Raw genomic sequence first — 15,494 nt, forward strand, 5'->3', positions numbered from 1 at the left:
ATAAATTAGCTTGAAAGCCACGTGTAAAATAATAAATTTACCTTTTAAAATTATGTAATAAATATTATTTTTTAAAATATATATTTTAAAATAATTTTTTTATAACAATTTTTTTTAAAATTAATTTAACTTCAAGGCTTAAAAAAAAAAACAATTCCCCACCACACAACATATTCCATCATCAAATATAACATTAGAGTAAACAGATTACATACACTTATTGTATTTTGGAATATATTATAATTACTTTTTAAAATATTTTTTAATTAAAATATATTAAAATAATTTTTTTTAATTTTTAAAAATTATTTTTAATATTAACGATCTAAAAAGATAAAAAATATTAATTTAAAATAAAAAAATAATTCTTTTTAAATATTTTTAAAACATAAAAAATAATGAGGAATAATCTTCATTCTCCAGTTGTTTTCTCTTTATTTCCCCATCTATATCCTTCTTACAGTAACCGAAGCCAGAAAGAACAAAAAACTAAAAAGAAAAGAAAAAGGTTTGAAGGAGAGGTAAAATAAAAAAAAAAAAAGAGAAATTTTTACGTTTCTAATTATTTCCGATTTTGTTTTTAAATTTTTTATAATTAAAACATCTCTTGATCTTTTTAAGTTTCATTTTGGATCCTCTCTCATCTCCCCCTCTCCCCTAGCCTAGGTATTTCTCTTAATCTATGTAAATATTGTAACTGTTTTCGATAATCTTGATTTTTTTAGCTAATCTCTATTAATGGTTATGATAATCAACATTCTTAATATTGACTTTTGGGATTTAGTTTTCTGGGGTTGTGTTTAGTTCTAGGCGATTGTGACATAAGAAGGAAAGGGATCAGGCTGACCTATGCTGGAATTTTTTTTGGGTGTTTTTTTGTTGTTGTTGTTGTGTGATTGTGCATGCATTTGATCTCTCTCTCTTTTTTTTCCAATTTATTCTTGGGTCTTTTTTTAGCACTATTATCATCTAATTTTTTTTCATTCAAATGTTCTTCTTCTTCTTCTTCTTTTTTTTTAATTGGTAGAGTAGCTGCCTTTTCCCATGATCAAAAAGTTTATTTTTTTCCCTTTATTTTTAAAATTTGGGTTTTATTTTGTGGCTGGTTTTGTGAATGTGCCAAGTGTGATACAGTTTCTTATGCAAAGATAGGAAATATTGATTCTGCATACATTTAGACCTGTAAATTGTTATGGGTTTGGTTCAAGTTGCTGGCGTCTAATCTCGATGTTGAAATTTGCGAGCTGAAACTAAAAAATGCTCCTTCAGGTGGTTTTCCTTGTGTTGGTGATCTAATTTTGGCAAGCACATTATGTTTGATGCAGCTTTTCACTGATTATCACTGCTTGCTATCATAGAGCTTGCATTTTACCTTCATAGCTAAGAAAACAGCGCAGATACCTTTGTAGCTGAGCTGTGGCAATGGACATTCTTTAAGTGTTCGCTAAATATGACTCTAAGCTATCATGGATAGGTGAGGCATAATGCCATATTGCCTATCATGGAGCTATTGAGGATATGGAATGTATTTCAGTCTAGGAATTGAATGGAGAAATATATGGAAAGAGCAATCCATTTATTTAGAGTGCATGGTATTGATAGTTTGGTGTCCGAGTCTACAATGGCTAATATCTAGTGTTTGTGCTAAAAGAGCTAGAAATAGACTGTATGGAAAAATTTAGTGATGTGGCTAGAATAATGATAACCATGATTTGCTTTATGCAAAAAAGATGTAGCATGTATAGCTGATGAGATTGGGGTTGGGACATTTGGCAACTTGAGATGGGATACGGGAACTGTCACCATGTGGAGTGTGGAATTAGATATATTACCTGGAGTTGCGTTTGAATGCCAGAGGCAATCTATTTAGTCTGAATCTTGTGTATGTAAGTCTACCAGTCTTTCCTCGAGAAATATCTGAGAAAATAATCATGACAATAGAATTCCTGAAACCTGAATGTCCCGAACAAGATGGAAAGAACTAATTATCATTTTAGGATGAGACATCAGAGAGATCCTAGTGGGAAGTTTGATATAACTTTTTGGATTTATGTATTATGGTTTATAGAATTCCAATTAACCTTAAATTGTACAATGTGGTTTTTGTGAGACAAGCAGAAACTGAAACGGGATCTTATTTTTTTGTTTGGTTATTCTGTACAATTTGTTGTTGAAGCTTTTCCACGTGGTTCATTTACTTTTTGTGGTGGTATGGATTGCTATAAATGCTTAAAGACACCCTAAAGCTTCAATTTCCTGTTAGGGATGTATCTAGGAAACTTGTTGTCTGAGATATGGAATCTATGAACCCCATTTTTTCCCCAATAAGCAATGTCAGGCATTGCTGGATATCTTGATTGTTTTGCTGTAATGCAAACTGCTTATACTTGCATATCTTGCCTATCGTTTGCACTTTGGATTTATTGTTTATATGCTCCAGCTGCTGATTGTTTTCTGCTTCCCAGTTCTGCTGGTATTCCAGAAACCGATCGACTGGTTTCTGGGTTTTCTATGAATAACCGGTAGACCAGTTCTGGACTTTCCAGAAACTGGTTGACTGGTTCCACTGCTGTTTTTTAACGTTCTGTTTTTCAAATTTTTGAGTCTTTCTTAGCTTCTGCTTTATTTTTCTGCTGCCCTAAGTCTTTTGGATTCGGGTAATAGACCTTTGTACTTCTTGGGGTATCCCCTCATATTTTGTACATTGTTTTTCCTTAAATACAAATTACACTTATCCAAAAAAAAAAAAAAACTGCTTATACTTGCATATCATTTGCACTTTGGATTTATTGTTTATATGATCATATAAAATTTGAAGGATTTAAAAAATATGTGCTGGAGGTCTTTTTGGCTTTTAATGTGCTGCTATCCTTTTCAAATCTTAACATTCTCTGCTGCAAAAGTCTTAAAAGTATTCCCATTGACATTTCAGATGTTAGCAGCCAGGGTGTTAATCCTTTCCCCCTTTTTGGGATAAATGCAGGAAGGTTGAGGACATGCTTAAATGCATCTGGTCCTGTTGTTGGCATTGAAACAAGCTGTTACGTCCTCATAGGCGATGCTGATAAGTGCATAACGTGAACCACATTTCCCACCAAGAGGATTTTTCAGCATCTTATACATTATATTAAGGGAATCAGAACTGATGCAAAGGCAAAGGGGTGCTTTTCATTCCTTCTCTGAAACTATTGATTTTGATCAGGGATCTGTTTCAAACAGTACTGTTATGAGTCAGCAAACACCTTTCAGTAACATGCTAAATCCAGTGGATAGCAGATTGTCAAATAATGCTGTATCTTCGGGCAACGCATCATGCTCAAATGCTTTAACTCATGATGTCCAGAGCTTTAGTGGTTGGAATTCAGGCGAATCTAGCTCAAGGTTAAGTTTGCAAAATCAGGTGAATGATGATGGGATAAAAATGGAAGAATGGTTGTCTACATCAGTCAATGCTTATCCTGCAGTTGGTCAAAGATCAGAGGAAAGACTATTTGAAACAACTAATATCCTTTTCCCAGGCAGAGTCAGTACGGGGATTAGTGGCAATCAGGTTAGAAGTGGACCTTTATTCTTGCAGGGCTCCAGTTCGAATCATATCTCACCCAATGTATGTCCAAATTCTGGTCATATTGGAGACACCATTATTGGCAGACCCATTACAGGAGCTGTCTTAGGCCTTAATCAACTCAACCCTGGTGGTGGATTAGAAATAGAACGGGCATCTTCTTCTGGTGTTTCTTCTTCTGATGTTGGCACTTCATCTGGAAGTTCTGGTTATATAGTAGAGGAGACAAATGGTGGTTCAGGATCTTCTCTTGGGGTTTGGGGCTTATCCTGCAAGAGAAAGGCCCTTGAAGGTACTACTGGACAGTCTTTTCCTGGTGGAAGTTCAAGTTGCTTTCCACAAGCTGAAAGTAGTGCATGGCATAATGGACCCAATAATCACAGTGTTTCTAGCAGCCTAAGTTTATCCACTCCCTCACCGAATACTCCAAGTGTTACTCCTCCTGAACAGTTGAACCCAAGATTTGGTTATGGAATGAGAGGAGCACCTCCTGATGCATTTCCTTCATCAAATGTTAGTGGAAATGCAGACCCTCTAAGAAATTTTGGTAGGAGGATGAGTCCTGGACATCAACAGGAATCTGTCACTTTCAATTTGTCAACAACAGGAGGTTCCAGGCGTTGGTCCTTGCAGCATTCTCGCAGACCAGTCTCAGTTAGTGACTATCTGGAGTCAAGATCAACAGAACCTGCAAATTCAAGTGCCATCCAAGGCCAGCTTCATACTATCAACCCTTCTTCTTTATCAAGCAGTTTGCCTTGTTGGGATGATTTTTCAAGTTCAAGAGTTGGAAATTCATTGAGTTCCCTTATACCTGGAGAGCTAGGGGCTGCATCAAGAGAGGAAGCAAACTTAAGAAGCTTTCAGAGAAATAATGCAGACCATCCAATGTTTGCACCTGCAACTGAAATGAGAAGCATGGGACAAGATCCAACACGCTGGGGTTTGGCCACTGGGAACATGAGTACCTCGGGTAGTGTTTCTTCTACCAGAATTGGTTCTTCTACCAGAATTGGCCCCAGTTCTAGTGTCCATCCTTTTCCTACTCCCGGATGGATTCATCAAAACCCCACAACACATAATCAGCAAAGAATTTCTGAATTTTCTACTTGGTCTCTGTTCCCACCTATAGCCTCTGAATCTGGAGGTCGCAGTTGCCATTTCTCCCCTTTGTCTTCTGGTCCTTCCTCTGCACAGGACACACAGATTTCTTCTGGATCTAGTAGCCAGGGACATAATCCACCACCATTTCCAAGGTCAGCATTTCTCACGGAAGAACAAAGTGATGATGTTCTTGGAATGCCCCGTTCCTTGAGGGCTTTAGCTGCTGATATTGAAGGGAGACATCGGCTAATATCTGAGGTTTGTCATCATAGCTCTCCCTCCCTATGCACGTGGGTGTGTGTATGCTGATTTTTAACTTTAATTTACATGTTATTGCTGTAAAGGATATGTTCTCAGGTGTGATATTTTCTCATTTAAACTTGACGTTCAGAGTTTAAGTAATAATGAATTTCAGCAACTACTTTCTGCTCAGCAAGACTTTAGGCACAAACTTCATTCTAAGCATTGCTCTGAATGTTGTCATCCTCATTTTATATACTTATACAACTGACAGCATTCATAATTTAAAATACCTCATGCTTGTTGCTTAAATAATTTGTTGACTGTGCTTGATCGGTTTTTCATGCTTTGCCTTGGTCAACAGTTGCTAACACAAACTTTCAGTCCAAATCCCAGTTTCCATGACTTGGGAGTTTTGTAGCCATCAGTATCAGACACCCTACTTTTAGCTAAATTTGTATACCTTGCTTGTATATTATTAAACATTAACATTGTTATAATGATGCTGTCTAGTTATGGTATCTGTTTGGTGTAGGAGAATGTGTTTATAATATTTATATTTAAATGATTCTTGAACTAACAGATGGTGTTCTTTTGCGTGTAACAGATTCGCCAAGTATTGAATGCCATGCGCAGGGGTGAAAATCTTCGTGTTGAGGTTTGATTGATTCTTAAACTGAACTATATTTATTTATATTATTCTGGCTATTGTTTAATGTTGTAAACTTAGTGTGTTAGCTATGGATGCCCATTGCTTTGTTTGCAAGCCGATGAATAGAGGTTCAAATACAATTACACAAACTTGAAATCATCAATGCAACAGTACTAGTTTAAGAAATTTCAAGTACACTCTGGTTGATTAAAATGTTATGATAATCATATTTATATTCTTGCTGCAAAATTTGTAGACTGAGTACTGCCTGAATTATTGATAATGTCATAACAGTTATTAATTCAACAGTACCACTTTTAGAAATTCCAAGTACACTGTTAGTTCTCAAGGATAAAAGAATTTTTGGATGTGGTCCTATTTAAAGATTTTCTATTTTAGTCAAAGGCAGAATATCACTTGTAAATTGTAACAAAGTAAAATTTGAGATGCAGAATATGTTGATCATGACTTGAGGCTCTATAATTTCACATTTGTGATTTTTCCTGATTTTTAATTGAATGTAACAGAATTGGGAGAACAGAATTTCATGTAAAAACAAAAGGGATCAAACTAAATTTAATTGAATATTTCTGGGGAATAAAATTATGGTTTGGCTTTTATTTTTCCAATTCTATGATGTCCATAGGTCATCAACCTAACTTCTGGCCTAGTTGATCACATCTTAAGTACGCCATCTGGCAAGTTAGATTGTTATTGAAGAAAAGTGCTTATATTCTGGAGAATGAAGCTGCGAGCATGTTCTTGCATTTCTGGGCTTATTTTTATGAATGCTTCACTAGGAGATGCACTATTCGCCAAGAGAAAAGAGCTCAGGGGCCTGCCTTTAGCATTGGTGATAATATTTGGTGTAACACTTGAAAGTTATGAAATGGTATCTCAGGAATTTTGTTTTTGTATCTCTCAGGACTACATGCTTTTTGACCCGTTGATCTATCACGGGATGGCTGAAATGCATGATCGGCATAGAGATATGCGCCTTGATGTTGATAATATGTCTTATGAGGTAACTTGATCAATTAATTCCCCTAGCCATTTCACTTTGAAGGTTGTTTCCTTAATGAAAAGATTGGAATATCAGGAATTGTTGGCATTGGAAGAACGCATAGGAGATGTGAGCACTGGACTAAGTGAGGAAACCATTTTGAAGTTACTGAAACAGGAAAAACATGTGCCGGTCCGCTCAGAATCTCCAGCAGATTTGGAGCCTTGCTGTATCTGTCAGGTATGAGCTACTTCCTGTTGATACATGTAGGAATTGCGGGAAGAAACAGATGCTGCTTTTATCCATTTCAGCTTGCTATTCTATTGTTTTCATAAGCTTGTTTTATTGTCTTATACTACGACAGGAGGAATATGTGGTTGGAGATGATATGGGAATAATCGACTGTGGGCATGACTTCCATACCAACTGCATCAAACAGTGGCTAATGCAGAAAAATCTATGTCCAATTTGTAAGATGACGGCCCTGCTCACATGAGAGGGAAGATAATGCCAGTTCCTGGAAATTTTATTTTCTTAAAAACAAATCAACATCCAAATACCGGGTGGATTATATCCTATTTATACCTCTTTCGGTTTAAACCGGTTTGCTTGCTCACGAACTGCATAAATGTGATGTGCGGAACAGGCATGTGCTATAAATTGCAGCATGAGTGATAAGAGGGTCTGCCCTGTACCTTCAGAGTATCATATGAAATATATGAGAAATAATTTTCATGACATTGTCAGAGCTTTAATTATCTGGATTCAGATTGCAATTACTTGAATATCTTAGAATTATTCAGCTATGTACTTGTTGTTTTGCAAATTTCTTGAATTTGCATCGAAGATTACAAACCATATTAATTTACTGAGACTTGCGTCACTAAGAATACTATCAAGGGTAGAAGAACAAGAGAGAAATCATCCCTGTTTATACTTTGAGGATGTGCTCTTTCAATTATTAATTTTTTTTGTATTTTTTTTAATGAAAATCGTCACTTATCAGCTCGATACTTATGTTTTAATGATTCTTTTTGCCAATTACATAAAGATATTATTGGTTTGCTTACAAAAATTAGAAGGACTGCATTTTATTAAAAGAAGAAGAAGAAAAGAGCGAGTGTTATTCCATCTTATTAAAGCAGCATGACATGAGCGTCCTCTAGCAACAAATGCACTGTCGTCTAAAACAACACCAATTGCGGAATTTCCTTTGATTTTGCAAACAAATAGGCTATAAATAGTGGTAGTGATTTTTATTATTGAGATAGTATATTTTTTTGAAATATTTTTTTTGTTAAAAAATATATTAAAATATGTATTTTTTATTAATTTTTTAAAAATTTTTATGAAATCGTGTTTTTTTAAATTGCGTCATAGACTTCATTTGAAAATGTGGTTGAAATCGTGTTTTATTAAAATTTAAATTTATTTACTTAAAATTATTTTTTTTTATATTTTCAAATTATTTTGACATGCTGATATTAAAAATAAATTTTTTAAAATAAAAAAAATTATTTTAATATATTTTCTAAATAAAAAACATTTCAAATCATAAGTACTACTATATTTTTAAAAACTATCGTGTTCAACTATCCTATGGCTCTGGAAATCTAAACCTTCAGCCCATCTAACCCTTCCCTAGCCCCTCTCGCTCCCCCTTTTGCATTTATAATTGAATTATATTTGATGGCTAATTCTATATGTGAATATTAGAAAAAAAAAACAAAATAGTTTTTTTTTTGTGTTTATTTTCTTTTTCCCTTTTGATATTTTATGACAAATATCATGACTTGGGGGATAAGATACTGAAGCATTGGAGGCTTTCCAGCATGATCGTTATTTTTCTTTAAAAAGAAAAGAAAAGCATTTTGAGAGCTTGGCCTTTACAACTTAATTGAACACGTATTATAGGTTACAACCGTATAGTCTTAGTGCCAGATTTCACAGATAACGGCCCTGTTTGTATGTATAATGCCTTGTAGTGATTGATTTGATGACGATTTTGGTTTTTCTTTATTTCATCATTCTTAACTACTTCTTCTTTTTCTTCGTCATCAAGGTTTAACCATACTAAATTGTGATGGTAAATTATCACAAATCTTCACGTTATTATTTTCTTATTTATGCAAATCTTCCAACTCAAGCTTATATACAAACTTAACCAATCTACATTAGCAAAAAGAAGGATACATGTACATACCTAACCATAAAACCATGTGAAGAACTAGGATTTATCAGCATTTTTTCATGTTTATTTTTTCGAAAGACTCAGGCCATCCATTAACATCCTAATATAGCCATGCCTTGTGAGTGAGGCTCGAGAAACAAGTACAAGTCTGGTATGCTCCTAGGAATGCAGGTGCACGTCAGGGCCTTGAGCATTGGGCTTTGCACACACACTAGGCCTAAATGCACGAGCTTTTCACGCGAGCTTGACATGCGTGTTAGGGCCATTATGCGCGGACTTGGCATAAATATCAAGACCCTAGAATGTAGGCTCGATATGTTTTTAGGCCCAAGCACATGGGTGTCAAACCTGGCATTTCCCAGTCCTCACAACTAGACGACTGATCGAGCACTTCATGCTAGACTTGGGGTGAGACCATACCTCGCTCGGGCCTGACACACGGCCAAAATAGCTTATACCTGAATTTACCTGGCACCATGCCTATAAATTTGAATATGATGACCCTAGCCTTAGGGGCTTTCACTTAAGCTTAAAGGAATTATGTCTCTTTCTTTGTGACAGTATCAACAAGTCTACACTTCATTCACACTTGATGTACAAAAGTCTCCCATGACATGTCATTTCTCCATCGCTTAACTATATAATTTTAGTGGAAGATAAGTGCATGATCTTGGGTAGGTTGAGTGGAATACTACTCACAATTTATAAAGGAGAAATAACTCTACAATCTCTCCACTCTAGCAAAAGAAGATTTATAGGGTATAAATACCCCCTGAACCACCCAGGTAAATGATTTATTATTTCTTCATGCTTTATCTATTATTTGCAGTCTCTCTCTCTCTCTCTCTCTCCAAAATATTATTGCTCTATCTTTCGCTATAAAGATAATTACTTAAGCATATGAGATTCTCCTAATCCACTAAAAGGTATTTGGCTTCCTACATTGAGCTACCACCCATTTTAGCTAAGAAGAACGAATCGGATTGCAAGAACTAAGTGATTAACCCATTATTCAACCACAAAAAGCTTTATTTCAAACATTTAGGATTTTAGAACATCATCACCATGCAAAAATAGAAACAAAAACTTGAATATCCTTTGTTAAGTTAATTATTTTTCAAAATAGAGATATACTTTAACAACTTTAATGGTACTTTTGAATATGCATTTGTAGCTAACTCCATTGTATTCTCTTATACTTAAATAAGTAAGAGGAGTGATGTCTTAAATTCAAGTCTCATCTTTCACAGTTTTAATAATCTGATCATTTATAAAAAAAAAATAGATGCTTTTAAGAAAAAATTCATGACATGAATGTATTTAACATCCCAATATAGCCATGTCTTGTGAGTGGGGCTGGAGAAACAAGTAGGAGCCGGTATGCTCCTAGGAATGCGGGCTTGAGCATTGGGCCTAGCACACACACTAGGGCTAAATGCACGAGCCTTTCACGCGAGCTTAACATGTGCGTTAGGGCCATTATGCGCGGACTTGGCATAAGTGTTAGGACCTAAGAATGCAGGCTCAATGTGCTTTTAGGCCCAAGCACATGGGTGTCGGACCTGGCATTTCTTAGTCCTCACACCTAGATGACTGATCGAGCACTTCATGCTAGACTTGGGGTGAGACCATACCTCGCTCAGGCCTGACATGCGGCCAAAGTAGCTTATACCCGAACTTACCAGGCACCTTGCCTATAAATTTGAACATGATAACCCTAGCCTTAAGGGCTTTCACTTAAGCTTAAAGGAATTATTTCTCTTTCTTTATGACAATGTCAACAAGTCTACACTTCATTCACACTTGATGTACAAAAGTCTCCCATGACATGTCACTTCTCCATCGCTTAACTATATAATTTTAGTGGAAGACAAGTACATGATTTTGGGTAGGTTGAGTGGAATACTACTCACAATTTATAAAGGAGAAATAACTCTACAACCTCTCCACTCTAGCAAAAGAACAAGGTTTATGGGGTATAAATACCTCCTGAACCACCTAGGTAAATGATTTATTATTTCTTCATGCTTTATCTATTATTTGCAGTCTCTCTCTCTCTCTCTCTCCAAAATATTATTGCTCTATCTTTCGCTATAAAGATAATTACTTAAGCATATGAGATTCTCCTAATCCACTGAAAGGTATTTGACTTCCTACATCGAGCTACCACCCATCTTAGCTAAGAAGAACGAATTGGATTGCAAGAACTAAGTGATTAACCCATTATTCAACCACAAAAAGGTTTATTTCAAACATTTAGAATTTTATAACATCATCACCATGCAAAAATAGAAACAAAAACCTGAACATCCTTTGTTAAGTTATTTATTTTTCAAAATAGAGATATACTTTAACAACTTTAATGGTACTTTTGAATATGAATTTGTAGCTAACTCCATTGTATTCTCTTATAATTAAATAAATAAGAGGAGTGATGTCTTAAATTCAAGTCTCATCTTTCATAGTTTTAATAATATGATCATTCATAAAAAAAAAAATAGATGCTTTTAAGAAAAATTCATGACATGAATGTATTTACCTTAATTACTGACAATAATTAATAATACATGTTATTATTATAGAATAAATAAGAACAATATAGTTTAGAAAAACAAAGAGAAAACATTCTTATTTCACATCATCTTGTAAATGTAGCTGCCTTACAACATCATCTAAATAATGCTCCTATTTATAGTCTAATGTATATTAATACTTGTAAGCTTAAAGGTCATAAGAATATATAAAATTCAAATGAACTTGGAAAATGATGATGAAAAAAAAGCAAATAGACATCTAATACAATGTATGATTTCATAATACTCTTTCTTAGATATCTTTATACAACCTTACACATTGGAATCTGTCTTATTGAAAACCTTACCAAGAGAAAACTCAATGGAAAAAAAAAAAACCTTGGTTAAGGATAAAAAAGAGTACAATGCGTATTAACTCCCTCTTATAAATGTATTACCTTAAGTTTTTAAGTTGTCACATTTCAATATTGCATCATAATATTGCAAACATTATAGTTGGTAATGCTTTAATGAACAAATCTACTAGATTATTTTTCAAGTAAATTCGCTGAACATCACTATCACCACACTTATCAAGGTCATGTGTAAGAATGCATTTCAGCGAGATATGCTTTGTTCTATCTTCTTTAATGCATCCTCATTTTAATTAAGCTATGCTTGCAATATTGTCTTCATATAGTATGGTTGGAGTTCCTCTAATGGAAGAAAAACCACATGATCCATGAATTTATTGAGTTATTGATCTCAACCATACACATTCTCAACTTGCTTTATGGACTGCAAGTATTTCAGCATGATTAGATGAAGTGAAAACTAATGTTTTCTTTGTAGATACCCATGATATAACAATAATATAACACCTAAAAAGATAACATGTTTGAGATCGATATTTATATGGATCATATAAATATCCTGCATCAACATACCTAACTAATTCATGATTAGTATTATTTGAATAAACTAAATCCACATCCATAGTTCCTCGTAGGTGATGAAAAATATGTTTAACTCTATTCCAATGTCTCTAGGTAGGAGAACAACTACATCTTGCTAGGAAATTCATATAGAATGCTATATAAAGTCATGTATTATTAACAAGATACATTAACACATCTATTGCATCGAGGTATGCTACTTCGGGACTAAGTAATTCTTTATTATCCTCTCGAGGTCTGAAAGAGTTTTTTTTCACATCAAGTAATTGAACAACCATTGGAATACTCAATGGATGTGCTTTATCCATGTAAAATATTTTAAGGACCTTCTATGTGTAAGTTGACTGATGAATGAGAATTCTATTTACTAAATGCTCGATCTGTAGGTCAAGATAAAATCTTGTTTTTCTTAAATCTTTCATCTCAAAATTTTTCTTTATATAATTTACTGTCTTTGGTGTCTTTCTAAGAGTTTCAATAATATTTAAATTATCAACACACACAACAATAACAAAATCAGATTCTGATTTCTTTATAAAAACATATGGGCATATAAGATCATTATCTTATTTTAATAAATATTCACTAAAATAATTATACCACATGCTTTTTTTTTTTTTTAGGGTTTTTGTCTTTTGAACTGATTGGTCTACCATATTTCTAGTGTACCTTAGATTCATTTGCTATAATTTTAGCGAATTGTCCTATTAAGAATTCAATCCATGTTGGAGAATTTATAGCCGGTATATAAGATTTGGTCACTCATTTTTAGTTAGCGAATGCATTTGGTAGTTGATTTGCTATGTTTTGGAAGGAAAATATTTTTTAAACTTCTTGTTTACATTGTTTTGTATCAGTAATAAATACAAAATAATAATTAAAATTAATCATGCACATTTAATTGAGATTGAACAACAAATTTGAAATAAATAAATATAATTCAAAAAAATAATGCAAAAATTATTTCAACAACAACTAAAATTCAACACATTTATTAATTCATAAAATTATTAAGAACACAAGCTTGAACAAAAATAATGATAAAAAAAAAAATAATGTAAAAAAATACAAAAAAAAAGGAATGAAAAACTCTTACCGTAATGACATGCTTAATTTCAGTTGATAATTTTTTTTTTTAAAAAGGAGAAAATAAAGAAAAGAAAAGAGATTGTTAATAAACCCAAAAAAAAAAATAAAAAAAAAGAAGAAAAATGAAGAAAGATAACATATTTGAGGATGAGAAAAGAAGAGAATGCTTGATTTTGGCTATGAATGAGAGAGAGAGAGAATAGAGAGAGAGAGAGAGAGAGAGAGAGAGATGACTCTGTGAGAGAAGAAAAAAGAATAAGATGAAGCCTTGTTTGTTCTGATTCTGGTATTTTAATTTAGTTTTAATATTTTCTTCCGTGATTCCATTTGTAAAGTCAAATTGAAATTTAATGGTCTTGGTATCTAGGTATTTTTTTACCAACGGAATCACAGATAAAAAATTAAATATCAATATTTTTAATATTTCCATCAATAATTCTATTTGTAGAGTCAAATGAAAATTTTTAACTTGCACGAAAATTCTTAGAAAACCCTCCAAATATTATAGACGACCTTTCATTCTGTTGGTGATGCTGTTGGGAAAAAGTGAACAATAAAAAAACATTAATTATCAGCGTATTGAGAAGTGTACAGCTCTCACTTTCCATAGTCATTATAATATATTGATGGACACATTTCGACAATTTACCTGTATGTAATGAAAACCATAAACAATACTAGGAAGAAGAGGAACAATTCCCATAGTTATTGGAATATATTGACATGCACATTTCGTTGGTATATCTATATGTAATGTACAGTTTGTCAGCATGCCATCAGTAATTCTGTCGATAAAAATATTACGTCATAGCATGATTTTTTTTTTTGAATTCTATTATAATACTCTTTATAATTTCTACATCATAAAAAAATATAGAATTCAAATGACTTAGAGATGATGGATGAATATGAAAATAAAAAAAAGTAAAAAAACAAATATACATCCACGTAGATGTCATAACACATATCTCTAAATTTTCATCTTTGAATACTATACAATGTTTTCTTCTAGGAATGTTCTTGCTCCCACAGGCGACAAAAACAATTAAAACAACAGAAACAAATTCAAAACAGTACAAATCTTAGACAACCTTGCAGAAGATATTCTTGTTAATGGATGATGCTATGGTGTCCTTTCCCCATTTTAGTGAAAGAAGCATAATCATGCATGGGTATTTTGTTTTAGTATGCGCACAGCTCATTAATTTACACAAACCTAGCATATTTTCCTTGATATATACATTTATAAAAACATGAAAATAACTAATTAACAATATTCGTCAACTGTTTCTTTAAATGTTATTGACGAGAAAAATTATTTTCAATTGATTGTCTTAATGATAAAAAGATTAAAAAAAAACTACTTTTTTAGAGACCTTGAGACTCACCAAGATTTTCTGATAAATATTTAATCTTAGCGCGTATATACATACACGCGCTCGCACACGCTTAGAATGCATCAGTGCCATGTGTATACCATGGCTAGTTAGAGTTGAGAAAGTGATGCCCAAAGTACATTTTCGATGCAATCTTTCTTATAATAAAACTTATATGTACGTAATTCCCTGTAACGCCATATTATTAATTTTCTAGAGATTCATGCATGATGATATCAAGGCATAATCTGACATTTTAATCATTATATATATATATATATATATATATATATATATATATATATATTCATACGTAACGCTCTTATATACAATCTTATAGGTTTTGTTTTGGGATTAATAGTTGGTTTAGAGTGCAAGTCACAAGAAAAGAGTATGCTAAATATGTTTCTTTTGTCTTAATTAAACAAATGATACTAAAGAAACCGAAAATCCATGAGCAACCACGGAATACTGTGGGTTGTTTTCCTCACTTGATTCCTCATTTACTGATCGGCTTAGTCATTATTTTAATTTTCTTTTTCTTTTTTGATAAAGTAATAGAACTTAGTTTCATATATATTCGAACAATTATTTTGGTCGGATAATGGTTCCTTTTCTACTTCTTTCATTCGCTAATCATATATGTTATTGTCCGAACATCATCTCACGGAACTTCTCTTTTATTAATTTGAAGGCTTGTTGTAAGAACTTTACTTCATCGTAATGTGACACCTATGAATTTATTTGGTATTGTAATAGTAATTATTTTTTTAAAATATTTTTTTATTTAGAAATATATTAAAAT

At 33.0% G+C, this 15,494-nt stretch overlaps 1 protein-coding gene across 4 annotated transcripts; it reads left to right on the plus strand.

Annotated features, from left to right (window-relative positions):
• Positions 1-410: 410 nt before the first annotated feature.
• On the plus strand, positions 411-7,304 carry LOC118055412 (E3 ubiquitin-protein ligase MBR2). Of its 4 annotated transcripts, none has more exons than XM_035067309.2 (6): positions 411-521; positions 2,933-4,927; positions 5,517-5,567; positions 6,487-6,585; positions 6,661-6,804; positions 6,929-7,304. In XM_035067309.2, exons 2-6 carry the CDS (start codon positions 3,146-3,148, stop codon positions 7,058-7,060), a joined length of 2,208 nt encoding a protein of 735 aa, XP_034923200.1. In that variant the 5' UTR covers positions 411-521; positions 2,933-3,145; the 3' UTR covers positions 7,061-7,304. The 4 variants fall into 4 exon arrangements, with proteins under 4 accessions (XP_034923200.1, XP_034923201.1, XP_034923203.1 ...); XM_035067310.2 differs by having other exon boundaries at positions 412-521; positions 2,984-4,927; XM_035067312.2 differs by lacking the exon at positions 411-521 and adding an exon at positions 528-666 and having other exon boundaries at positions 2,984-4,927.
• The last annotated feature ends 8,190 nt before the right edge of the window (positions 7,305-15,494 follow it).

The sequence above is a fragment of the Populus alba genome, chromosome 1 (genome assembly GCF_005239225.2).
Source record: "Populus alba chromosome 1, ASM523922v2, whole genome shotgun sequence".
Classification (NCBI taxonomy): domain Eukaryota; kingdom Viridiplantae; phylum Streptophyta; class Magnoliopsida; order Malpighiales; family Salicaceae; genus Populus; species Populus alba.

Bases quoted from the DNA above. Each gene is read 5' to 3' on its own strand.
- LOC118055412 (XM_035067309.2), top strand. From the start codon at position 3,146: ATGCAAAGGCAAAGGGGTGCTTTTCATTCCTTCTCTGAAACTATTGAT. The intron at 4,928-5,516 runs GTTTGTCATCAT...TGCGTGTAACAG, and splicing joins GACATCGGCTAATATCTGAG to ATTCGCCAAGTATTGAATGC. The intron at 6,586-6,660 runs GTAACTTGATCA...TTGGAATATCAG, and splicing joins TTGATAATATGTCTTATGAG to GAATTGTTGGCATTGGAAGA.